This window comes from Balaenoptera ricei, chromosome 2 (assembly GCF_028023285.1).
Source record: "Balaenoptera ricei isolate mBalRic1 chromosome 2, mBalRic1.hap2, whole genome shotgun sequence".
NCBI classification, from domain to species: domain Eukaryota; kingdom Metazoa; phylum Chordata; class Mammalia; order Artiodactyla; family Balaenopteridae; genus Balaenoptera; species Balaenoptera ricei.
In genome coordinates, this window is record NC_082640.1 from 77,959,440 (window position 1) to 77,986,864 (window position 27,425).

The window sequence follows — 27,425 nt, forward strand, 5'->3', positions numbered from 1 at the left end:
AAGCAAAATCAAACAGAAAAAAACCCACAAAGAAACAAACACACACAAACACAGAGAGAAAACAAAAGAGAAGAGAGCAAACAAACAAACAAATGAATCCAAAACTGAAAACAAACAATAAAAACTAAACTAACAAAAACAAAAAACAAATCAAAAGCAGAAAGCAAACTACAGAAAAAGGCAAAGAAAGCATAAAACAAACACACAAAAGTCATCCAAAAAAAGATAAAAACAAAACGAAAGAAGAAAACAAAAGGAAAAAACACGAAACAACAAAAAAATAATGTAAAAATAGAAAATTTAGTTAAAAATGTGATAAAAACAAAGCAAAACAAAAGAAAAAACAAAAATAAGGAAAAAACACAATATAACAAAACAGTAAAGTAAAAATAGAAAAAGAATAAAATAAAAAATATATTAAAAATAAAAGCATAAAAAAGGAAAAAAACAAATAAAAAATAACAATTAAAAGAATAATAAAAAAAGAACAACAGTGGAACAAAATGAAACAAAAAAATTACAGTAATAATAATATTTTCCTGGGGCCTCAGGTGTCAGTGTCCTTGCCCCCACAGGGAGCCACAGCCAATCCCCACCTCCCCAGGAAGTCCTCCAATACCTCTAGGTAGGTCTCTGGACTTGATGTTGGCACTGTGGGGCCAGTTCAGACTCTGACCTGGCCCAGTTCCCTCATGTACTTGCCCCCAGTGTCTACAGTTGTTAAGGCTAGACCAGCCTCAATTGTGGGAACACTCGTTGACTATTCAGATATTCCACAGATGCAGGATTTACCAAGCCAACTGCCGGGATTTAATCCTCTGCTCCTGCAGCTGCACAGAGAGATTTCCATTCCTCTTCTTTTGTCACACCGCCCCTGGGGCTCAGCTTTGGTTTTGACCCCACCTCTGCATGTGGGCCACCCGCAGGCATCTGTTCCCCACCCAGGGGAGAGGGGGCAAAAGCAGTGGCTGATTAGGGCTCACTTGCTCTCTCAGGCCGGGGAGAGGGATGGATATGGCAGCCACAAATGTGATGTGCAGGGAGTGCCTGTGGTGGCAGAGCCCAGCAGGAAGTTGCAACAGCCTGAGGTGTGCCATGCATTCTCCCGGGGTAGTTGGGCCCAGATCGTGGGCCCCTCGGCAGTGGCGGGCTGCGCAGACTCCCGGGAATGTGTGGGCAGTTACCTGCACTTGCTCACGGGACCATTGGTGGTAGCGGCGGCAGTGGTAGCGGTCTGCGCCCACCTCTCAAGCTCATGTAAGCAGTGCCTGGTTGCCTGTGAACACACGGAGAAAGAAACTCTTATAGTGGGCCCGCCCCTCTCCTTGTGCACCCCCCAGCAATGGTCCCTTGTCTCTCTGGTGAGCCCAGGTTTCTTCCTGGACTCCCTCAGCTGTGACACACTAGCCCCCTCAGGCTGTCTTGAAGCAGCCAACCCTAGTCCTCTCCCTGGGGTCTGACCTCCAAAGCCCAAGCCTCAGCACCCAACCGCCACCTGCCCCGGCGGGCGAGCAGACAAGTGTCTCAGGCTGGGGAGGGCCAGTCGGCACCGACCCTCTGTGCAGGACTCTCTGCTTTGCCGTACGCACACCTGTTGCTGCGCTCTCCTCCGAGGCTCCAAATCTCCCCCCGTCCCTGCAAGTGTGGGGGCTTCCTAGTGGAGCACTCTCCCTTTTTTTCTTGATGAGTCTGGCTAAAGGTTTATCAATTTTGTTTATCCTTTCAAAGAACCAGCTTTAATTTCATTGATCTTTTCTACTGTTTTCTTTGTTTTATATTTCATTTATTTCTTTCTGATCTTTATGATTTCTTTCCTTCTACTAACTTTGGGCTTTGTTTGTTCTTCTTTCTGTAGTTGCTTTAGGTGTAAGGTTAGGTTGTTTGAGATTTTCCTTGTTTCCTGAGGTAAGCTTGTATCACTATAAATGTCCCTCTTAGAACTGCTTTTGCCGCATCCCATAGGTTTTGGATTGTTGTGCTTTCATTTTCATTTGTCTCTATGTATTTTTTTATTTCCTCTTTGATTTCTTCAGTGACCCATTGGTTGCTTAGTATCATATTGTTTAGCCTCCATGTGTTTGCACTTTGTACAGTTTTTTCTTGTAGTTGATTTCTAATCTCATAGCATTGTGGTCAGAAAAGATGCTTGATATGATTTGAGTTTTAAAAAATTTACTGAGGCTCTCTTTGTGGCCCAGCTTGTGATCAATCCTGGAGAATGTTCCATGTGCACTTGAGAAGAATTTATATTTTCCTGCTTTTGGATGGAATGCTCTATAAATATCAATTAAGTCTATCTGGTCTAATCTGTCATTTAAGGCCTGTGTTTCCTTATTGATCTTCTGTCTGGATGATCTTTCCATTGATGAAAGTGGGGTGTAAAAGTCCCCCAATATTATTGTGTTACTGTCTATTTCTCCTTTTATGGCTGTTAGTATTTGCCTTATATATTGAGGTTCTCCTAGTTTGGATGCGTATATATTTACACTTATTATATCTTCTTTCCTTGATCATTATGTAGTATCCTTCTTTGTCTCTTGTAACAGTTTTTATTTCAAATTCTATTTTATTTGATATAAGTATTGCTACTCCAGCTTTCTTTTGATTTCCACTTGCATGGAGTACCTTTTTCCATCCCCTCATTTTCAGTCTGTATGTGTCCCTAGATCTGAAGTGGGTCTCTTGTAGACAGCATACATATGGGTCTTGCTTTTGTATCCATTCAGCCAATCTATGTCTTTTGGCTGGAACATTTAATCCATTTACATTTAAGGTAATTATCAATATGCATGTTCCTACTGCCACTTTCTTAATTGTTTTGGATTTGTTTTTGTAGGTCTTTTTTCTTCCCTTCCTCTTTTGTTCTCTTCTCTTGTGATTTGATGACTAACTTTAGTGTTGTGTTTGGATTCCTTTTTCTTTTTTGTGTGCGTGTATTTACTGTAGATTTTAGGTTTGCAGTTACCATGAGGTTTTGATGTAGCAGTCTATATATACACAAGGTTGTTTTAAGTTGCTGGTGTCTTAATTTCAAATGCCTTTACAGTATCCTCCATTTGTGCTCTCCTCTTCTCACAGTTGCTCATTTTGATATCATATTTGTGTGCAGATGATTTTCTACCTTTACTTTATGTTTGCCTTTACCTGTGAGCTTTTCCGTTCATAATTTCCTTGTTTCTAGCAGTGGCTTTTCTTTTCTGCTTAGAGAAGTTCCTTTAGCATTTGGTGCAAAGCTGGTCTGGTGGTGCTAAATTTCCTTAGCTTTTTTTTGTCTGTAAAGCTTTTGATTTTGCTGTTGAATCTGAATGAGAGCCTTGCTGGGTGGAGTATTCTTCACTGTAGGTTCTTCCCTTTCATCACTTTAAATATCATGCCACTCCCTTCTGGCCTGTAGAGTTTCTGCTGAGAAATCAGCTGATAACCTTATGAATGAGAATTCCCTTGTATGTTATTTTTTGCTTTTCCCTTGTTGCTTTTAATATTTTTTCTTTGTCTTTAATTTTTGTCAGTTTGATTACTATGTGTCTTGGCATGTTCCTCCTTGGCTTTATTATATCTGGAACTCTCTGTGCTTCCTGGACTAGGGTGACTGTTTCTTTTCCCATGTTAGGGAAGTTTTCAGCTATTATCTCTTCAAATATTTTCTCAGGTCTTTTCTCTCTCTTCTTCTTCTTCTGGGACCCCTATAATGTGAATGTTGGTGCATTTAATGTTGTCCCAGAGGTCTTTTAGACTGTCTTCATTTCTTTTTGTTCTTTTTTCTTTATTCTGTTCCATGGCAGCGATTTCCACCATTTTGTCTTCCAGCTCACTTATCCATTCTTCTGCCTCAGTTACTCTTCTGTTGATTCCTTCTAGTGTATTTTTTCATTTCAGTTGTTTTATTGCTCATCTCTGTTTGTTTGTTCTTTAGTTCTTCCAGGTCTTTGTTAAACATTTCTTGCATCTTCTTGATCTGTGCCTCCATTCTTTTTCTGAGATCTTGGATCATCTTCACTGTCATTACTATGAATTCTTTTTCTGGTAGATTGCCTATCTCCACTTCACTTAGTTGTTCTTCTGGGGTTTTATCTTGTTCCTTCATCTGGGACATATTCCTCTGCCATCTCATTTTGTCTAAATTTCTATGATTGTGGTTTCTGTTCTGCAGACTGCAGGATTGTAGTTCTTCTAGCTTCTGCTGTCTGCCCTCTGGTGGATGAGTCTGTCTCAGAGGCTTGTGCAGGCTTCCTGGTGGGAGAGTTCCTGCCCAGTGGTGGGTGGAGTGGGTCTTGTCCCTCTGGTGGGCAGGGCCATGCTCAGGAAGACTTTAAGTAGCCTGTCTGCTGATGGGTGGGGCTGTGTTCTTGCCCTGTTGGTTGTTTGGCTTGAGGTGTCCCAGCACTGGAGCCTACAGGCTGTTGGGTGGGGTTAGGTCTTGGTGGTGGGGGGGAATGGCAACCTCTGGGAGGGCCCACACTCCTGAGTATTCACCAGAACTGCTGCAGCCGGTGTCTTTGTCCCTGCAGTGAGCCACAGCCACCCCCCACCTACACAGGAGACCCTCTAATACTAACAGGTAGGTCTGGCCCAGTCTCTTATGAGGTCATTGCTTTCTTCCCTAGGTCCTAGTGCGAATGGGACCTTGTGTGCGCCCTCCAAGGTGGAGTTTCTGTTTCCCCTAGTCCTGTGGAATTCCTGTGATCAAACCCCGCTGGCCTTTACAGCCAGATTCCCTGGGGGTTCCTCCTCCTGTTGCCAGACCCCAAGGCTGGGAAGCCTGATGTGGGCCTCAGGACTTTCACTCCTGTGGAAGAACTTCTGTGGTATAAATATTTTCCATTTTGTGAGTTGCCCACCTGGTGTGTATGGGATTTGATTTTATCACAGTTGTGCCCCTCCTACCATCTTGTTGTGGCTTCTTCTTTGTCTTTGGGTGTAGGGTATCTTTTTGTTAGCTTCCAGCATTTTTTTTTTGGTCGATGGTTGTTCAGCAATTAGTTATGATTTTAGTGTTTTTGTAAGAAGGAAGGAGTGAGTTCACATCCTTCTACTCTGCCATCCTGCTGGCCAATCTCCTCCGTTCTTTTCTTTCTGTTCAGGTCCTCTATTGACTGCCTGGAAAAGGCCAAGTATAGCTATTTTCAAGTTTTAACTTTATTTTCAAGTTTATCAAAAACTTTTGAAGTTAACCCACAGAAAATGTTCTGATCAACGTTGGCATTTTTCAGCAGATCCACTTTCTGTGTCCCACAGGGCTCTGTGTTGCAAATATGTATAGCAACCCCTGGCAGGTTGATGACTGGTTGCACATGGGGCCCTCAGAGGTGGCTTTCCTTCTCATGTATTTTCATTTAGAACTCAGCAATCCAAATGAAAGCCCAAGAGGATTTTACAAGCTACCATATTTCAACCACATGTCTATATATGTGTCCTACTACCTGGGGCAATATCCTTGGGAAATTGTTGGGATTTGCATAACTCTAGTGGGGGACCACAGCTCCTACCAAGTAGACATGTAAATATAATCTAAATAATCACATTAAGGGCTGAATTGTGTCCCCCACATATTAAAGTTTTAAACCTAACCCACCTCCCTCAGAATGTAGCCAATATTTGGACATAAGGCCTTTAAAGGAGGTTATTAAGTTAAAACTGACACCTTGATCTTGAACTTCTAGCATCCAAAAATGTGAGAAAAATAAATTGCTGTGTGTAAGCTCCTCAGTCTGTGATGTTTTGCTATGGCAGCTCTAGCAAACTAATACAAGACAGCACTTATTTTGTTAAGTTATCATTATGATCAAAGAGAGAAAGAGATTTTTCAAGTACCAGACAATGGGAACACTTAAATCTTGGTTGGAAAATTAGAAAAAAAAGCAGCTATACACATATCCCCACATACATATACACATAAATGTGTGTTGTTAAACTGCCATACTGATTTCATAATTATTTATCGATTGCCTTTAGGTTCCTGGAATTGTGGTAATAATAATAACGATAATGATAAAAATAATGGCTAATGCTTACATAGCATTTAGTATGTTTCAGGTAATGTTTTAAGTACTTTGTCTATATTAACACACTTTAATCCTAACAACAAACTCACAAGATAGACAGTGTTATTATCTGCATTTCAAAGGTGAAGGAACTAAGGCCCAGGGAGGAAGAATAATTGATCAAGATCACAGAACTCACAAGAGGCTGAGTTAGGATCTGAATCCAAATAGTTTGCTCCAGAATCTGAGATTTTTAAGCACCATGACTGCCTGCCGGATTCTGACAATGTGATAGAGAATGATTGAGATGCTAGGGAAGATGTTCATACAAGGCTAGTGAAAACTTCTACATATGAAAAGGCTTAGCAGCTAAGATTGGAGCATCCGCCCACCCTTGTGAGTATCATCTGTCAGTTTGTCACTGTCTGGATAAAAAAAAGTTATATGGCTATAACCGACAAATGCAGTTTGCCTTCAGTTACTGCTATTGTAAAGATATGGCCTGAGTCCTCCATACTTTCTGGCCCACAGTGAAAAGAATTCTGAATTTGAGCATCAGAATACCTAGCGTCAAGGTCCCACTTTATCACTCTGAACTATTTAACCTTCAGCATGTCAAATCAGAAAAGTTTTCCTAACTGTAAAATAGAGGTAAAATACTACTTTGTGGATTTATGTGAGGGTTGAGTAAGACAATGAATATAAAAGATCCTGATAGAAACAAACGGCTCAATAAAGTAATTCTGAAAAAGCTGAGTCAAAAATCTTACCAAGGTGAATAAAAATCCATGACAGTACATGTAGGATATTATTGCCAACTCCTCCTAGATAAATCTAGAGATGAGCTTAATATTTAGTAGGAAGAATGAAGCAGAGATGAAGTGAAAGAAGAATTTTAATTCACTTTATTTTTAGCTTACATTGCTTTCCTACATATCTCTTTGACTTTTACATTCTACTATATATGCTAGACAATGGGTAACAGTTAATGAGTCTGCTCTAAGTGGTGAATGATATTATGCACTTAACACTATACAATCAAACCATCTGTATTAATAAACATGTTGTTACTCCTTCAGTATTTACAATTATCTTTGGTGTCAAAATAGTATGAAATAGTATAAGTCATATAAATCTCATGATTATTGTTATTTCACTTACCTATGTTAAAAAGGCCAGGATCTGCCTCCACAACAGTTGAGATCATCTTTCCGTCAAACATCTCCTCCCACGCCCCCTGTAAGACCCTAGATACTGATGAGCTAGAGGCAAAAGAAACTCTAGGTTATGAGACTGGCACCATGACCTTCATACTTGGAGAAAAGGCAAGGAGAAGACTCCAACTAGGAGTGTACTGTTAGCCAGTGGACATCAATAGGGCAGGATGAGGGCACCATGAAAACTGACTCTAAAAGTCCAGGGTCTGGAGATAAGGGAGCAGAGGAAAAGGTTGTGGTAAGGGAGGGTGGGAAAGAATCAGCTCAAGAATTTTGCTGTTCTTACTGCCTTTCACCTTTTGGGTACATAAAAGTAAAAGAGTTCATAAACCAAACTCAAAGTTTTCCTAAGAAATCACAGATACTCTCCTGCCCTATGGTTCCCACTGGCCTGGATAACTGGCATAGCCTTGTTTTCCCAGCCTCTAAGCCACCCTTACCCCACCATCCTATTTCCATATTGACACCAGGGCTATCTTTCTAATTCTAAATTCTTTTGCCACTTCCCTGATGAAACACCTTCACTGGTTCCCTGGTGGTTTTTTGTTTTTTTCTTAAACATCTTCACTGGAGTATAACTGCCCCACAATGGCGTGTTAGCCCCAGCTCCACAACAAAGTGAATCAGCTATACATATACACATGTCCCCACATCTCCTCCCTCCTGCACCTCCCCCGCCATCCCACCCCCCCGGGCAGTCACAAAGCACGGAGCCGATCTCCCTGCGCCACGCGGCTGCCTCCCACCAGCTATCCACCCCACGTTTGGTAGTGTACACACGTCCATGCCACTCCCCCACTCCGTCCCAGCCCACCCCTCCCCCTCCCCGCATCCCCAAGTCCATTCCCTAGTAGGTCTGCGTCCCCACTCCCGTCCTGCCCCTAGGCTCTTCACGACCATCCCTGTTTAGATCCCACACACACGTGCCAGCATACGGTACCTGTCTTTCCCTCTCTGACCCACCTCACTCCGCACGACAGACTCCAGGTCCATCCACCTCACCACAAACAACTCAACTTCACCTCTTTCCATGGCTGAGCAACATTCCATTGCATATATGTGCCACATCCTCTTCATCCATCCGTTGATGGACACTTAGGTTGCTTCCATGTCCTGGCTATTGTAAATAGAGCTGCAATGAACATTTTGGTACATGACTCTTTTTGAATTATGGTTTTCTCATTCCCTGGTGTTTTTAAGATAGAGTGCAATTCCTTGGCATGACTGTATCCGTTATCTACTGCTGCATAAAAAATTACCCCAAAACCTAGTGGCTTAAAACAACAATAATCACTAATTTTCTTTCATGGTTACTGTGGGTATAAATTCAGGCAGAATATAGCAAGAGTGGTCTGTTCTGCAGTATCCAGGACCCTGCAAAGAGACTCACTGGCTAAAGTCATCTGAAGTCCTGTTCATCCCATGTCTGATGGCTGATGCTGGCTGGGGCCTGGCTGGGGCCAGGATCCAAACATCTACACCAAGCCTCTCCTTTTGACCTGGCCTTCCTCACAACATGCTGACTTCTAAAGACAAGGGTCCAGAGAGAGAGGGAGAGAGGGAGAGAGGCAGGAGGAGAGGGGGAGGAGGAGGAAGAAGAAGAAGCACACTGGACAGAAGCAATATTGTCGTTTATGACCCAGCCTTGGGAGTCATGCAGCATCACTCCTGCCATGTCCTATTGGTCAGGAGGTTATAGAGGCAGCCCAGGTTCACAGAGAGGGAACAGAGACCCTACTTCCAGATGGAGGAAAGTAAGATCCTGTGGAATGGGATATATAATTGTGAGGTCACCTGTGAAAAATACAATCTGCCATATGGCTTAACCTGACCCTTCGCCCCCAGCTTACCTTTCCAGCATCATTTCCCTCTACTCCTTGCCACTCACCCTACACTTTCCAGACTGATCTGTTTTGTTTAGTTTTTTTCTTTGACGATGACGAACTTCTCCATGCCTCTGAACCCTTGTATATGGTACTCCTTATGCTTGGAATGTCCTTCCTTTTCCCTGTTAACTCCCTAGTGAAAACCTTCTCATGATTCAAGTCCAAATTCAAGCTGTATCCCTGTAAAGCCTTCTTGTTCCATCCAAAGAAGGTTAACTATTCTCTTCCCTAGGCTTCTATATATGGTATGTACCTCTCTGTCTTACAGTATTATCTGGTTGAATTTTTATCCTCAACAGATTATGAGCAACTCAAAGAAAAGGACCAAGACTTGTTCTTTTCTTTTTGTTGTTCTTTTTTTTTTTTTTTTTACATGTCCCTTGTTCTCTCCTGAATGCCAAATATTTAACACAGTGCTTAACACAAGGTCCTCGCTCATTAAATGTGACTTGAATGACAGAACAAAACTTTAAGGCAAACTTTAGAAAACTGCCATTTCAAGGGCAAGGTGGCTCCCTTGAGCTTCTATTGCAAATATTTTTTTCCACTTCTACTATTGCCTGAAATAGTTTACTTTTTTTTTTTTTCAATAACAAAATAGTTTATTCATGGGATCTTAAGAATTCCAATTGGGAAGACACAGATTTGGGAAACCCCAAAGGAGTGTTTGGGGGAAGAGAAAGAATTAGGGGCTTATAAGAGAAAAAGTCACAAGTTGTTAAAAGTTGCCTAGTGATGAAATAGTTTACTTTTTTAAGCTTTACATTTATGAACGAGAGAGAGAGAGGGAGAGAGAGGGAGGAGGGGGAGAGAGGAAGCTGAGTAGAAAGTAGAGAAAGCTGGTCAAGGCAAAACACTGTCTCAGTCAAAGTGTGAATGAAGACAACAAAGCCATTTCTATGCATCTAGGGAAGAAAGAGTTTAGAACAAGGACACACTGGCAGGATGAAGGAGTGAGGACACCAACAAGGAGGGCAAGAAAGCAAAAAAGAAAGGCTGTGAACACCACAGCAAATTCTGCTTCACTCACAATTTTGCCCTCAAGCAAATCTTGCTCTTCTTCAGCTGTTTCTGAAGGACTAGAAGCTTGGGGCAAAAGTACCCCATGTTCTGCCTGGTTCCTCAGCAGGAACACAGCCCAGGACTTTTCACCCTCTCTTGCCCTTCCACTGCCCCCTCCAGCCCTGCTGTTGTGCCCACAGGGCTGACGAAGGTGGGAGGGAGGCCCTCCCTGCATGATCACTTACTCCCAGGAGCCCCCAGGTGGCCTTTATATCTGGCTCTAGCATGGACACCTTGGTGAGATTGCCATGAGGTCTGCAGTCCCATTCACAGCTACCTTCCTTTCTGGTCCTTCCATTCTGGTCCTGGCCCTCATTTTCTGGGCTTCTGCAACCAGTGTTTCTCTTTGGACTTAAGTTTCTTCATCAGGTCCCCAAACCACCTGAACACGAGAATGCTCTGGGGAAGCTCAAGTTTTTAATCACACAGACTCTGGACCCTTCCTTGGGAAACAATCCAGCAGGCCTGGGAGGAAACTAAGAATCTCTTATATTTACAACTGATGAGAAGAGTTTAGGAAAGCCTGGACTAGATGACCGCCAATTCCCTTGTTGGGCTTGAATAAATGGTCTTCATCTAAATTATCTCTTCTCTAACACATGGTTATACAACTAACCCTCCAAAGTCACGGCTCTGATCAAGGAGTTTGGGCTTCATCCTGTAGGCATTGGGAAGTCACTATGAGAAGAGTAGCATGATCAGACTTAAGATGTTGAAAGGCCACTATGTAATGTAAAGGGTGTTATAAAAGGAGAAGCAGTAAGGACAAAATTATTACAATCGTCCAGAAATCCTCTTTTCCAATTAGTGGCTTGGAGCAATCTTGCTTCCCTCATACCACAGGAACTCATCTGGTATCACTTAATTTTAACTGAAATTCTTTGTTGTCATGCACAGCTACATATGGTATTCAAGAGATGGGGAGGACCAGGACCAAAGCAGCAGCACTAGAGGTGGAGAGAAGGGGCAGGACAGGGGAATGTTAGTGAGATAGAAGATATAGAACTTGGTGAAGAAAGGATTAACACAGAGACCAGTCTGTGCCTTGTAAGGTATTGTATAGCCAGTGGAGTGAGAGTGAGAGCTTACCTCTTTTTTAGGAGCACCTTCAGGCATCTCACCACTCTTTCTTTTTCATCATCATGTTTCCTCCTGCAATGGCCCTAGGAATTTCTCCCATTCCTGGGAATCCTTTGATTCACGCATAGACCTTTTGAAACTTTTTCTGCTTTTTCCTGGCTATTTACAATGTTGAATAGCAGTAACTTACATATCACGTTTCTCTAGGGCTTGCTACCACCTAACCCATATAATATCCCACAGTAAAAAGGCGAGATAGAAAGCTGGTTTATTCTAGTTCCCCATTCTACTAAATCAATTTCTTAGCTTATCATCTAGGCTATGTCCTAAGCCTTCCTTTACAGGCATGTTAACACTTTTCTTTTCCACGATTTACTTCATTCTTCCTGCCACCATGCTAGTCTAGGTACAGCTCAAATGCCATCCTTCTGATTCCCATGGAGACATAACCACTCTCTCTTCTGACCTCTATAGCACTGTACACCTGTTAGAGCATAATGCCTCAACTATGCTCCCTGCTGGCCTGAACACAGAGCTCCTTGTTGTGAGACGCTGGTTTATGTACTTTTATAGTCCTCAGTTCCTAGGAGTTCTATGCTTGTTTTTGTTGGATTATGAAGATGTAATGACTACATTTTACTGAAACCACAACTTGTTTAGCTCAACCGTGCCCTAGTTCTTTATTCCACAGTTGTGAGAATAGCTTTGTAACATAGATTAAAAATTGGAATTGTTTTCCTTTTGTAGTTAAAAAAATAACAATGCAGATCTCCTAATTCAAAGTTTGGCACTTCTCATGAGGATACAGTCACATTAGCATGGACATTTTCTATTGGAGGAAGTAGGAGACATTTCAGTGGCTCAAACAGTGAATAAGGGAATAATCAGGACTAGAATTTGGGTTTCCTTAATCCGGGTCCAGTGCCTTTTCCATACTGAAATCAGGTAACCAAACAGAAAAGTATTACAAGATAGAGAAAACTCCAACAACCTCGACTCAACCTGTTAACAGTACACGAAAACCACTTTACAATGAACAGCCAATTAATGTATTGAGTTCAAGTTAAAGCAGTGTTTCTGGAAATAATTTACATGCCTTTTTTCAGAGAAAACTTTAAAAATATGCAGGAGGATTATCATAGCGCAATGAACAACAAGAGAGCAGTGCAAACTAACCAGGTGTCTCTGGAAAGTCCCATAGAATCAGCACAAAAAGAAACAGTGATCTCATAAGGCCATAGAGAAAAGCAGATCCCTGTATCTGCACCCACCCCTAACATTTGTGGGGTCCAGATAAAGAAGAGAAATGAAGAACCAACCACCGTACATTTAAATATTTTACAATTTTTAACTAGACTTATAAATCCTTAAATATAAGGTTCTCTTCTGCTTTAACCAGTAGAGCTTCATGATGGCAAAGTGTTTAAATATGTAAAGTTATACTTTTTATTTGACTGAAAGTCAGCAAAATATCAAGACTACTGAATTTCATTATTATCGGGTATGTCTTAGTGTTCTGTTGATGTGCCAGCAGTGTTTGGGTAAGTAATACAATAAAGACATACATGACTCATAATTATATATTTATCCCACAAAAATGCACCTTTTGCCTTTATTTCATCAAAATCACTATATTGTTATAACCAAGATTTTCACGTAATTTGGTGATGTTGACAGAAATAATTTAAAAGTTTCTTTTAAAAAAGAATTTGAAGTTACACATTTGAATATATTTCATCAAAAATGTTAATTAAATGAAAATAGAAACATTAAAGTATTTCTTATATTTTCAAAAAAGTTATTTTTTCTAAAATATTTAAAATTTTTAATTAAAATTAAAGGCAAAATAGAAATTAAAATTAATGAGTATCAAACAGTACAATTATTGTTTTAAAATATATAATTATATCTCATAAAATATTTTTATAAAAATAAAACTATTAGAAATTCTAGAGTCTAATGTCCATCTAGTTGCCAAGTTAAAGCAGCAATATCATACTTAATGCATGTTATGTCTAGACCTACATATATACAAATTTTAGAGTATTATAAATTATTTAATGTTGCAAAATATTCCTCAGTTCATAGAACTGTTAAGAATATCTCCCATTTTCATTTTTGACAACCTTATAAACCATCAATTGGAACACAAAGAGAAGCAAGAAAATGGACACTTGGCACTCTTGGGAAACAATGCTTCCACTTTCGAAGAATCTACTGCATTCATGCTCTCTGAGAGAAAGGATCTGGTAAGTGAATTCATTTGTCTTTCCTCTCATCTCTGTGCTTGCGTTGATCAAATCCTGCCTGCACTCTAATGATGACAGCCACTTAACACACTAATCTTCCAGCATGCGAATGCTGTCTTTTGTAAGAGATGAGGAAGAGCATTTCCTCGGGACCTGAATGGTGTTAGTTGTGATTGTGGGTGTTTAGGTTTATGAACACTGAGAGTCAGATCCTGAGTGACAGAGGTGCTCATGTATTCTTTATTGAATTTGTTTTTTGTGTATTTGTAACTGCGGCCCCTCTACAGCATGAGTACCAGGGCAGACATTCCTCTTACTCAGGTATTGCTTAAATGGTCTCCTCTCAGTCCCCCTGAGCACATGAGGTGAACTTTTTCCCCCTTCTGTCTTTTCTTGTGCTCCTTACATCTACTGAGAATAGCGTAGGGAAGAGTTACTCACATTGGCACTGTTTTTCAGATACTGAAAAGTGTTAACTGCCCTTGAAACACATTAAATCTTGTGGGCCTAAGTACATTTGTTGTCAGTTATGAAGATTTTCCTTACAAGGATCAAGTTGTGAATTTCTTGAGGTGTGACTTTATAGTTTTCTTTTTCATACTCCCAGGGAGTCTTGCCAGTGCTAGGTACCTAAGAGGCCATCAATATTAGACATGTGAATATTGCAGTGACTCATTTTTAGAATATTTGATTAGTGTGCAGTTGATACTCTAACAAGGATATCGGGACTTTGCACTTGTATAACTGAAAGTAAGAAATATGGTCTTTTAATAGTCCAAGTGTCAGCTTGAATATAAGGAGTAAAATGGAAGAAAAAAAAAAGACTTTTAGGGCTTCCCTGGTGGCGCAGTGGTTGAGAATCTGCCTGCCAATGCAGGGGACACGGGTTCGAGCCCTGGTCTGGGAGGATCCCACATGCCGCGGAGCAACTGGGCCCGTGAGCCACAACTACTGAGCCTGCGCGTCTGGAGCCTGTGCTCCGCAACAAGAGAGGCCGCGATAGTGAGAGGCCCGCGCACCGCGATGAAGAGTGGCTCCCGCTTGCCACAACTAGAGGAAGCCCTCGCGCAGAAACGAAGACCCAACACAGTCAAAAATAAATAAATAAATAAATAAATAAATAAATAAAGTGAAATTCTTTAAAAAAAAAAAAAAAGACTTAAGGCTCCAGTAGAGTAGCACACACATGTCTTGAAATACTCTTACCTGCAGACATAGGTCCAAAGTCACTTGTTTAATTCTTGCTTTGACATGGAAGATATCACATGCTTTAGAAGTGATTTCTGATTATTTTCCTCACACTCTTGCCACCTCTAATTCAAGTGAATTCTAGCTCTCACCCACCTTTCCTGAAACTCATGGTTGTTTTCATAATTACTAAAAATGCCTATTCCTGCGTAGCCAGAGAAATAAAAACCCAGAATTTTAATAACTGGAAATATTGTGGAAATTCATTTTAGATTTCTGAATTATCTAGAATCCAAATATAACTGACAGGGACTTCCTTGGCGGTCCAGTGGTTAAGACTTCGCCTTCCAATGCGGGGGTTGTGAGTTCAATCCCTGGTCAGGGAGCTAAGATCCCACATGCCTTGTAGCCAAAAAACCAAAACATAAAAAAAAAAAAGAAGCAATATCGTAACAAATTCAATAAAGACTTAAAAAAAAAAAAGGTCCTCATCAAAAACAACAACTACAACAACAAATATAACTGACTATTAGAACATCTAGTTCCCAAAATAATGTCTGGCCATATCTTTAAATATATAAAATCACATGAATTTGGGATGATCCTAAAGTATATTATAGTAAATTAAAGGTTTTGTTTAATTTGCGATATTAATTTTCTCATTGAGTTCATTATCTTAGGCATTTTTAATGAAAAACTCAGGTTAGAAAAACTTAATAATTTGAGATTACAATCTAGACATGTAATTTTCATATTGAAAAGTGTCTTTGGATATGTATTTCTTTTGCAATTCTGATTTCCATATTTCTCTGGAAAGGCAGCTATCTCTGGACAACATACTGCTTTTGCTAGGTTAGCAGGCTCATAAAACTCCTTAAGAGCATTATAGTACACAGAAATGTTAAAACTGAAAGCTCAAGCTGTTTTAGTTATATAACAGACGCTTTTCTTTTTTCATAGTAGAAAAGTTTGCGTCTTTTCAACTGGCAAGCAGATGTTACCCTGGTGCTGCCTCCATATTCATTAGCCTGTAATGACTCTATTAATTGAATATGTAAGTTTGGCTAATTAGATGTAAGACATTTCTTCAGATTTAAAGGGTAGTAATTAAAAATTTAAACTGCAACACCAGATCAAGCATTTAAGGGTTGATAAATGTGAACTGGAAAGTGCACAATTCCAATATAAATTAGTTAATTGCCTCTGTTAATTTAGGTGAATTACATTAGCAGAAAGGTCAATCCATTTGAGGCTTGATGTGTTTTTCAAATAGTAAATTAAAAATAGCAAATCAAAGAGCACTACAAAGTGAGAAGCATGGAGTCCACTTTTCCAATCCAGAGGCTGCAGAGTGGACTCAAGTAACCCCACAGAGTTAACATCCTGTGGGTTAACCAGTGGTTCTCTAGCTGGGCTGTGTCTTATAGACACCAGAAAGCTTTGTTAAAGATATCAATGCCTTGGGCCCCACCTTAGACTAATTGAAATCTCTGGAGATTGGACCGGGCATTCATATTTTTAAAAGCTCCCTAAATTATTATAATTGGAAACTGGGCTGAAAACCACAGGACTATTCCATGAATGTAATAGCAGGAGTAAAGTGGCAGGTCGATGGCAGGTATGTAAGCATTAGTAGTGTCAAACTTAATGCTCTCTTTTGTTCTTAAGTGGGGAAAAAAATAAACTGCCCTTAGTCCCTACTGTGTTTTCTCTTCTGGCTAGGCCTGTGCCGGGCTATTACTTGAGAACATTTAACATTTTGGGAAGTGGGAGGTAATCCAGGTATTTGCTTTTGGGAGTTCCAGTTCTACAAATAGTTAACTTACTGGATAACATTAGTTATCTTTACACTAAAAAATGTCAAAGAAGTTCTTTGTTGGGCCATGTTTTGGAAAATGTTACCTTTATCACTTGTGTCTTATGTCCCTCATAGCACCTGGAAGAGTATTAGGCCTATGGAAAGCCCCAACAAAAGTATTTGTAATAGGTTGTCTCCTTTCTGATATCACTTTCTTTCACTCTCATTCTGCACTGCATATTCTCACTTCTTTCCTGTCTCATATGGCCCTTGAATTGTTTCACATATGCAGTTACTGTCATTCCACACACTTCTTTTTTGTTCTTCACAGAGTCTATGTCAGTGCTTGGCTCATAATGTATCATCAGTGAATATTTGTTCAATTGAAGCTATTTGATTGATAGGGGGAGAAAAAATGTCCTGGTTTACCAATGTAGTCAAGGAGTCACAGATGCTCTGAACGGGGGAGTATGTATATCTGAAGCAAGAGACCCTTCCTTTGTAGTCTGGGGCTCAATGTCCAAATTGGATGTCTATATCCTGGCTCTGAATGCCTCCCATTCTTGCCCTGTGCCTTTCACAGATTGAACTGTGGGGTTGAGAAGAAAGATGCTGGCATTCCCCCTCTATTGTCAAGACATCTAAAGTGTTCCTCATTATCTTTTCAATGGCTCATTCCAGCAAGTAAAGGAGAACAATGACTGTTCATTTAGCCTCATTTTCTAGTGAACATGAACATGGGTCCCTGTCCCAAATATCACCAAAGTTCATATGAGGATTACTTATGCCCAAAGACCCTCTGGGTAAATGACTGTGTAAGGGCAGAAAGAGTTGGGAAAGAAGTTTATATTTAAGAATGGGAGAGTCTTAAAGTGAGTAGTAGTAATGGTTAAGAGTTAGTTATGTGTAGACATGAAGAATTTTTAAAGTAAAAAGAAAAATGCAAACTAAGGAACACAAAAGAAAAACAGAAGAGCAAACTTAACTTAGTTACATGTCAACCACTTATCTGGGTGAGGAAAAAAATAAATTCTGGGGCTTGCCTGTTAGTAACTCTTCCTCACTCATGATGATAAAAATAGTTGTTTCCAACCTGAGACACACCCATGTGGCTTGCTCTGGGATATTACCTTCTCTTAACTATAATGTGAAAGGGACTCTAGGGTTCTAAGTACTGCACCTTTTATGGTAAATTTGGCTAATGAACCCTATCATTCTTTTCTTAAAAGTCACAAAGTCTTTTAATGAAAGTCCCTCTCCTAAACTAACTGCAGTGTAAAATTTGTCTGGATCTTGAAGATTTTTTTTTTCCTCTAAAGTAATTCAGACTAAAACTGTAACATCTAACAAAGACTTATCAGTATTAGACAAGTACATTGAATCCAAGCTGTTGCTTTTTAAATGACAATATTCACTTGCACATACATACCATCAACTGCAGAGGGAGCTAATGCCTTTTTCCTCAGGCTCATCAGAAAAGGCTGCAGAGCTGGGATTTTAATTTCTCCCTACGCCTGTTAAGCGTGATTATTGATAATGTACTGAGCTCATCTCTGCACCCAAAATTAAGCCTCTAAAACATATATGAGGTGGAACTGGGCTTTACAACAAAGAGGAATCTAGTTTCCACTTTTAAAATAGTCTCCTGAGGCTCTCAAAAGGTGGAGGATATATTTTAAAAGGAAAGAATTGTGTTTTGTAACAAAACATGATTTTTGGAGTCATGACCAATTAGGAATCTACTCCCTGCAACCGTAAATACTCTTTTTCATAGAATATAGTGACCAGAGGCCACATTGGGCATGGGGACTTAATATGTAGAGAATTTTTATGGTTAATAAATGCCACAATCTCAGCCTCTTTTCTTCTAGCTATTGGAAGGAAAAGAATAATTAAGTGAGCATTTAGATCCCAATAAAAAGTTAACATTCACATTAAATTAAAAATATAAGTGAATTTATTTTATAGAAGTTTTCATAATGGGTCGAAAATACTTCGTTAAGCATTTCTGGATAAAAATATGTAAAGCTCTTATACGCTTTTGTTAATATATTAAATACCATTTCTCTATAAATACACCTTACATTAAGCTTTCCTGTTAGAGTTTTCAGGAAACATTTCAAATAAAGTAGCCAGGCGTATCCCATTTGAGATGAATGAGATCATTAGGAAACACTTATATCTGAAATAAGCACTGAGATCATTCTGCATACAACCCAAGGGCCCTAATTTTTAAAATATTTCAAACACCATGCCTCTTTCAAATCATTAGACTTAGAGACATTTAAGGAACTGATTCAATTAGCTCAGAAGAAGGAAATGCTATAATGTGTGATTTATTTTTGCAGATAAATTAAAATGCAAGTGTATCTGTTAGAAAAGGTAGGCTGTCATCGTGGTTAGTGACGGGAACAGGAAGGCAATTAAGCAGGGCCACCTGAGGCTGAAATAGCCCCTAAACACGAAAGATTGAAGTTCAAGCTGGCCGTTCAGTTATTGTCAAAACCAAAAGTGTTCCTTCATTGGAAGGAATCTTTGTGCTCTACTTAGTTTCCCTCATTGACTTCTAAAACATGTTTCTCAGTTTAACAAATACTTTTCCCCTTTAACTGTAATCTGAAGAGAAGCCTAAATTGCTATGGTTTCATACCTGAAGTCAAGCTTCACATAAAGCTGATGCCTGAAAATTACAACTTTGCAATTCTACTATTTAGGTGAGGAAATATGAAGCAAGAATTTATTTTTCTCCCTACAGCCCCAGGATATTGGCTCCACCAGGCCTAATAAAATGTTTTCACAAGGAAATAAATAGAGCATGTTGTAGCTTATGTTCCCTTGTGCAGGGGGTTTTAAACAAATGTATCCTAAAAAATAGATAATTACAAGTGGGGGAGGGTGAGAGAAGGAAACATTATAAGGGTGGGCAAAAAATATGTTTCTTAGCCAAATCAGGGAAAAGACTGAAATTCAAAATGTTAGAAACCTGAAGATAAAGACTGCTACTTCAACCATTGTTGAAATCTACGGAAGAAATGAGAGGACAACAAAACAAGATGATAAAAGAAAGAGAAGAGGAAGGAAGAAGAATGTGAGGAGATTTTAAGGCAGCTTTGAAAGTAACAGAATAAATTCTACTAATAGAAACCAAGAAGACTGAAGTAGTTATAATTCACTATTCTTTTCTGCTAAATCTTGTCCCTCATCTTGAATTAAAGAGTTTGGACAAAAAAATGGCCACAATCATGAGCTGAAGATAGGGTGAAAAGAGAATGATCATGCAAAGAAAAAAATCTTAGAAATCTATGAACAGAAGAGTTTATAGTAAAAGATGGGGAAAAGTGAAACAAAACTTAAGATCAGGAAGAGAAAATGTCCCTCAATCAGAGAGCTTAGGAAAGTTACCTTCATTTATGGTTGAAGTAGTCAGCGGAAATGGAAAGGTTTAGGAGAAGAAATGTTTTGGAAATGTTTAGGAGAAGAAGCCAAGAGATCCTCACTTTCTTGCCTGAACAAGAAGGGAATCTCTTTATTACTCTTCCTCACTGTGTAAAAAACGCTAATAATTCTATCATCCTATTCCTTCCAGCCATGGTGATGGAACTGGAGTTAGCACACCAGAGGTAGGTCAAGGGTGAACACCCCTGTCTTATACTTTGTGGAGAATATAAATCAATGGTTTCTGGTTTGTGATAGTCTTTCTTTTTTTTTTTAATTTTTTTTTAAACTTTATTCTATAAATTTATTTATTTATGGCTGCGTTGGGTCTTCGTTGCTGTGCACAGGCTTTCTCTAGTTGTGGTGAATGGGGGCTGCTCTTTGTTGCAGTGCGTGGGCTTCTCATTGCGGTGGCTTCTCTTGCTGTGGAGCACAGGCTCTAGGCACATGGGCTTCAGTAGTTGTGGCACACAGGCTCAGTAGTTGTGGCTCATGGGCTTAGTGGCTGTGCGGTATGTGGGATATTCCTGGACCAGGACTCGAACCCGTGTCCCCTGCATTGGCAGGTGGATTCTTAACCACTGTGCCACCAGGGAAGTCCCTATGATAGTCTTTCTTGACAATATTCATTTATCAGTTTAATTTATACAGGTTTCCCTTTGCTCTTCCTCAGAATCTTTTGATGACTTGTCCTTCTCAGTGCCTCAAGAAAAAAGGCCCTTACAACCTTGAGTCAACTGCCTTGCCAGCCTCATCTGCTGCTCCCCCAGCACCACTGATGTCCCGTAAAAAGCATTCTCACATCTCCGCACCTTTGCTCTTGTGGGCTCTTCTTCCTATACTGCCCTTCTCTCCCTTGTTGAAGCCTGACCTTTCTTTTAAGGCCTAGCTCAAAGGTCAGCGTCCCCAGAGAGCTGGCCTCTTCCTGGATGGGGCACCCAGATCATGTTGTTGATGCTCTTTTGTAACTTTTCACCACAACCTCTCATAGTCAGTGATCTCCCTCTCTATGGGGAAGGGCTTAAGCTCACTAACGTCCAGGGCTGTCCATCTTATTTGTAAACAAGTCTAGCACCTTGCCTTGCATTGGAAGGTGCAAACATGTTTGTAGAATTGTTCCACAAGCATCACTGATTTCCCTTGCTATAGACTTCTCCCTCTCCTCAACTAACCTTACTTTTTATCTCTCAGTTGTATCTCTAACCCTATAAGGTTTTCATCTATTTCATGAGCATATACTGTTATTATTAAGGCATAATTTTTGGCCATAGAGATCCCCTGTGAATTGAAATCTTGTAACTGCCTAAGCTAAGGTTCCTAGTTTCTCAAAAAAAACAAAAACAAAACAAAAACCCAATTCACTCTGGTAACCTTGTGTAGATACTCTGGGTTCTGAGAGGCTGGAAGTTATTTCTTTAGACTTAATACTAAAATGAAATATTTAGGTCTATTTCTACTGTTGTTTAGTATCCAAGCACTGAGCATAGGGCAGTTTTAGTTACTGAAAGTATCTAAGGCAAGATCTTTTCTGGCTGACACTTAACATCCAAAGAATCAGTAGGCCTTAACATCCAAAGAATCAGTAGGCCTCCGCCAGGCTTACATTGAGAGTGAGGAAGGGAAGTGACCTATAAAGGTCTTTTTATCTGGACCCCAGATTTAGCCCACGGAGCCCAAAGCCCATTCTGACATGGGGTGTCTGTGTTCTTGACGTAGACCTACATGCTGACCTCTAGCGTCCCACAAACTAGAAGATCTGTTGGAGCTACAGAAACGTTTAAATTAGGGGGGTATAGGTATGGGAGCTCAACCCCAAAGGGGCAATTAAGTGAGAAGCCCAGTGTCTGGCGGGATGATAGCTGTTAGCGTGAAGAACAACAGAAAAGCAAAACTGGTGTATCCTTGTGCGTTTGGAGGCGAGGAGAGTACGGGCTGGAAAGAGGGATGCGAGAAAGACCAGAGGCGTCAATGCAACTTGCAACTCCCCGGAGCGTACCAGGACCAAGGCTCCATCCTCCCAGCGCAGCCCAGACCGCCCGGGGTGGTCCCGGCCAGCAGAGGGCAGCAGCTGGGCGGGAGAGTCCTGGTGAGGGCCGCGCGGCGTCGACCGGCTCGCGGGGATACTCATTTTGAGTGTGGGGCGAGAGACTCGCGCCCATCACTACTCGTCCCCTACCCTGTGGCCACGGCGCGCTTCGGGCCGCGTTTCGGGAAGTGCGTGTGCGCGGGGACTGGGGTCGCTGCGGAGGGCCGGGCGCACATGCCCGGGGAAGGAGAGCGGAGGGCGTCCCGCGGGTCCCTGGGAGAGAAGTGGAGACGGGCTTCCGCGGGCGCCGAGCGGTAGGGGATCTCCGCGTCCGCTGCAGCGTCGCTCGCCCCATCCTCTGCCGGGCCCCCTCAGCGCCCCGGGCTTCTCCCGCCGACACCGCGCCCCGCTCTCGGGGCCGCGTCAGCACCGGGCCGCTCGGGTCCCCCGCCAGCCCCCGCTCCGCTTCCGGGTCCACGACCCGCGCCCCATATCCGCCAAGGTGTGCCTTCCGCTGACACTGTCCCGGCCGGAGCGAGGCCAGTCCAGCCAGCTGAGCCCCGCGCGGCCGCGGCGCAGGTTTGGTCTCCCGCCGTCGAGGACTGCGGCGGCCGCTTGGGCGTGGGCCGGTCCCCGCGGCCAGGGGGCACAGGGGTACGGCAGGCGCACTTGACCGTGGGCCCCGAGCGTCCGAGCCGCGCTGCGCCGGCGGCGGGCTTTATGTAAATCGGGGCTGAGCCGGGGCGTCCTAGGTAGGATGGACCAGCCCCCCGCGCCTCGGCCCTCACGTCCAATAAGAAGAGCCCCAGCTTGACACCTGCCTATATACAGGCGAGCGCGCCCCCGGCTAGCGGACCGAGCGCAAAGCCCGCACAGCCCACGCCGCGGGCGAGCGAGACCTCGTCCCGCCTTCATGACTTCCAGTAAGATCGAGATGCCCGGCGAGGTGAAGGCCGACCCCGCCGCTCTCATGGCGTCCCTGCACCTCCTGCCGTCGCCCACGCCCAACCTCGAGATCAAGTACACCAAGGTAAGGCGCCGAGAGGGCCTGCCGTCCACGGAGACTTTCTAGAACCTTCCTTCCTCTCCATGGTCTGTTAGGGGGAGAGGGTGGCGAGACGGGGTCTGGGGCCCGGGTCTCCCGGGCCAGCCTGTCGTCCCCGCGCAGCAGAGGGACAACACCCCGTCCTCGGCGTTGGGGCTTCTGAAGTCCTGCCGGGATCTTGGGACGCGTCGGGGACTCGCCCCAGCCTGCCGCGCGGCGCTGAGGGTCGCCGTCAACGGCTCCTTCCCAAACCGCATTTGCCGCTGCCTTCTGGTCGAATTCTCAGCGTCCCGACTGCTGCGGGGAAGGCGTCGGCACCGCTTCCACTCCTCAAAGGGGTAAGAAGGGTTCCCCGCCAGGTCGGCCACGCAGCCTGGCCGTCTCTTCTCGGCCGTGCACCTTCAGGGGCCGCAGGGCTGCTGGCCCCGCTCGGGTCCTCGGCAGTCCGCACGGTGCGCCGCGAGCGGCTTTCGCGTAGGATCGTCCGGCACGCAGCGCTCTGGCCGCCTTTGCAGATTTCATGGAAACCTGGCTGCTGAGTACAGTAGATCCGATGTCAGCATTTCATTCGAATTCTGTAGGCAGTGGCAGTTTTCCTGGAAAACTTGAGAAGTCTTCAAATTCGTGCAAATTAATGGGTTCGCTTTTGAACTGAAAAAAAAAAATTACTTTTTATAACGAACTCTGACATCTCGGGTTGGCCAAGCAGGAATTTTTTTGTTGCACCACAACATAAAAAGGAAATGAGTTCGCTACCTTAATGTAAATAGAATTTACTTCCCACAAATTCGACATGGAAAAAAATGCATTGATTACACACACGGTGGGGGGGGGGAGGTTATGTTATGGCATTGGGGTGGGAGAGAGAGAGAAATAGATGCAATTTAAAATAATGTTTCCTGGAGTTCCTTTTACAGTTGTCCTGTTTGATTTTCTATTCCTTTTAGTTGATTTCTACTACAGACATCGCCCAATCAACTTAAACGCATACTGCACACACACAATACGGTTAAAGTTGTTTTCCATCATGCTTATTACGAGATAAACTAAATTTTGTCCAGAAGTAAATAGTTTGGTTTTGGCTTAAGGGTTGAAAGAGAAATTTATAAAAAATCCATCAGAATATTGAAATCTTACCTGCTAAGTTTTAGGATAAAAATCAGGGTGACTTGTGTTTTGAATGCCAACTTAGATGGATTTAATGTACCTGTTAGCTTTTTAGATGGTGTGACAAATTTTTGAAAGCCATTTTAAGGAGAGGTCGTTAATGGTTACAAGCATTTAGGCGTTGTTTGCATAACAATGGTGCCAATGTGTGGCAATTCTCCGGGTTTAGGAACAAGCAGGGAAAGCATGCAGCAAAAGAGTTTTGTTTTATGAGGGTCCCTAACCTCTTCAGGCTCTCTTTAAAGGTCTTAGGATGCAAGAGCTATGCTGGAGAGAGGACTTCAGATTTGGGAGGGTTCGATTTTAGTCTTACTTTGGATTGGATTTTCCTCACAGCCCCTGGAAAGGAGTTTTAAGTATCTAGGAATTTAATTTTGAAACTCTTCCAGTTCTCTTTTTCTCTGACAACCCTCACTCTCTTTTTTTGTCTTGTTCTCCCCCAGTAGGAAAGACAACTGATTTATAGCTAATTGAAGCCTTTAATGTGGAGTCTTTTAGCTCAGGGGAGACTTTTATCCAGTATCCACTTTCCCACTTATTACAAAGAAAAACAATCAAAAATGAAATAATGGATTGTAACTTGATTCTTTAATTTGTGGGGAGGAGGCACCTTATTTTAGGCTTGGCAAACAACCCTCATAAACACTGAGTATTACCAATCTAAAGGCAAGCTCTTTTCACAAAACCTTGTAAAATCAGGTATCTGCGAACATTCCCAGCAGCTTTCCTCCTCAGCTCTTTAGAGAGACTTCTGAATTTTCTGAGAGAAGCGGCATGGGCAAGCAGCATCTTTAACATGAAGAGCAGAAGCTGCTCTTTTGGTAGCCGAGGGTAATGGGTAATGATTTTTTTTTTACTTAAAAGGAAAGTAAGATTAATGGAGAGTTTTAAAAAATTCACTTATGATCAGGAAATTATATTAGTGAGTTTAAGCACAAGAATGAACAAGGTACAGTAGACAGTCCTTTAGAACAGTGATACCACATTCATTAGGATTTTTTTAAAGGGTAATAGCTAAAATATTATTATGCTAGCGTGATTGTTGAATAACATGTAGGAAAGAAATACAATATTTGTGTCAGAAAATGGTACAAGACAAATATAGATGGATCCTTAATAATTTTTGTCTTGTTAAACAAAAACTCTTCAGTGAAGGATATATAATGACAGGACTTTAAAATATGACTTGAGGACCAGTATAAAGTCACTACTTTTATATAAGTGGTGATATTTTGAGTATTTCAAGTAGCATGCATTCAGAAAACTTTGCACTTGTGATGTTGTATTTTTCTGTATTTTTTCACCGTTTTCTTTCTTCTTCTAAAAGTATTTTACATTTTTTATAAAAGGGGAATAGGGGAGATCATACGAAATAAAAGTTACTGCTATTGTCTGTCCAGTGAAAATGCTCCAAAATTAAAGTTCAATCCCCAAGAACGCTGAAAGGGCTGAACTCGTGGTTTTTGTATTGACTCTCGGGCAATTGCATTTAGTTTTTCAAATAAGCCTTCCTCTCTGAAGTTCCAACACCCATTTAGAACTGATCATCAATAGCAATACCATTTTTTGGAATATGTCTATTTTTATTTTCCTAATACAGCAAGCTAGACCCCAAGTTTTAAAAGTGATTCTTTTTTTAAGGAATATGTTTAAACAAAACAAAACAAAAAACTACAGACTGCGTTAGTCAAGAAAGACTGATAACTCCACCAACATCAAGTAGCGAGGGGACCACTTTGGGGCCGGGAGAATGTGCACTCTCTTCCTTGTGTCCTAAGGAGACTGCTTAACAGCTAGCATAAGAGTGTTATTGTTTTTAGCTGTGCTTTTATGAATTAAAGATTTTCTGAGTTGTTCCTGTTTTATCAGTCTGGTTTTAAAATTTTTGTATATCTGAATATATTATAGGAGTACACACATTATAAAATCAAGGCTTGCTCTTTGCTGACTGCCCCTAACTGCAGGGGCGATCTCTTCCAGATTCCCAGAAGATCTTTGAAAACTTTCCGACTTTATCCCACCCCTACCTTCTCTATTGTCTCTATCATCTTTTCTGACTCTACTAGTCCCTCCTCCCCACCCCCCCACTATACACACATGCATTGTGCTGTCTCTCTGTTGATCACTTTTCAGTGGGAGTTTATGCCCATAACTAACACTAACATAAAGGGTTTTGTTTTCCTCTAGCATTTGATACTGTGAGGAGCTAAGACATAGGGAAGAAGGGGGTTATGGAGAACTGACCCACTGAACTAGAAGAGAAAAAAATAAAAGGCAATTAACTGAAAATTAGAGCTAATGTGCATTGGGTAACTACTATTTATTCTTTTATTTATTCATTTAACAACCTTTTATTGAACACCTACTGTTTTCTGGGATCAATTTCAATTCAGTTCAAAGGATTTTTAAGTGGCATCTTCCTAACAACAGTGCTTTTCATTAAGCTGGTTGGGCTGAGGAAGCATGGACCTCCTAGGAGCTTAAGGTCTTTTTAGAAAGATGGAATGCCAAAATTTGGTTATCAGTATGGCAGTAGTTCAGTTGATCAATGTAATAATAACAATAATGATAATACTTATAATGCCACTTATATCGTGTATGGGACCTAATGACTTACCTAGCACTTTCATACATATCTTATTTGATCCTTGCAAAACCTTTTGAAGGAGACAGAGTAGGAAAAAGTAGGAATAATTGATAAAGAAGACCTTGGCCTTGACTTATAAAAAATTGATAAGAGCTTTCCTCACCATACACTTTGCTTTTCCTAACAGTCACATACTTTTTTTTTTTTGAGAGAAAGAGTTTTAAATTTTTATTTTTGTATATTGCTTCTGTTGCAAACATGGAGAGAATATGAACTGGTCTACTTCTTTTAAGAAGGAGCTACGTTTTGTGACTTCTGATTCCCTGACTTTAAATTACTATATTTGCTATTTCTATGAGTTAGTGGGGGGGGGGTTAGGTCTGAGGCAAGATTCTTGCCTATCCCAGGGATTATTTCTTAAAAGATGGTACAGGTTTGGTTACTTCCAAAGCTCTAATCAAGATTGTCTGCTTGATCATGAGTTGTTAATCATATTTCGCGTTTAATGGGGACCTCAGGTTTTCAAAACTATACTTTTTCATAATTGGACAGCTTTTTGATGTTTGTATCATCTCCATTTAACCCAGGGAAGCTAAACAACTTCATTGCAGGACTTGAATTAGATAACTTTTCGGGGGTCCTGCCTGATGCCTTCTACTATACAGGCAGGAATCATGTGGAATCATCATTTGCTGAGGTGCTTT

General features: G+C 41.4%; 1 protein-coding gene across 1 annotated transcript in view; it reads left to right on the plus strand.

Moving 5' to 3' along the window:
• The first annotated feature begins 22,027 nt into the window (after positions 1–22,027).
• Positions 22,028–27,425, plus strand: part of ALDH1A2 (aldehyde dehydrogenase 1 family member A2) — a 96,396-nt gene continuing 90,998 nt past the window's right edge. Inside the window, exon 1 of the mRNA XM_059913181.1 lies at positions 22,028–22,952. Within this exon, the coding sequence (XP_059769164.1) occupies positions 22,836–22,952 (117 nt within the window). The 5' untranslated portion in view covers positions 22,028–22,835. The remainder of the gene's footprint in view (positions 22,953–27,425) is intronic.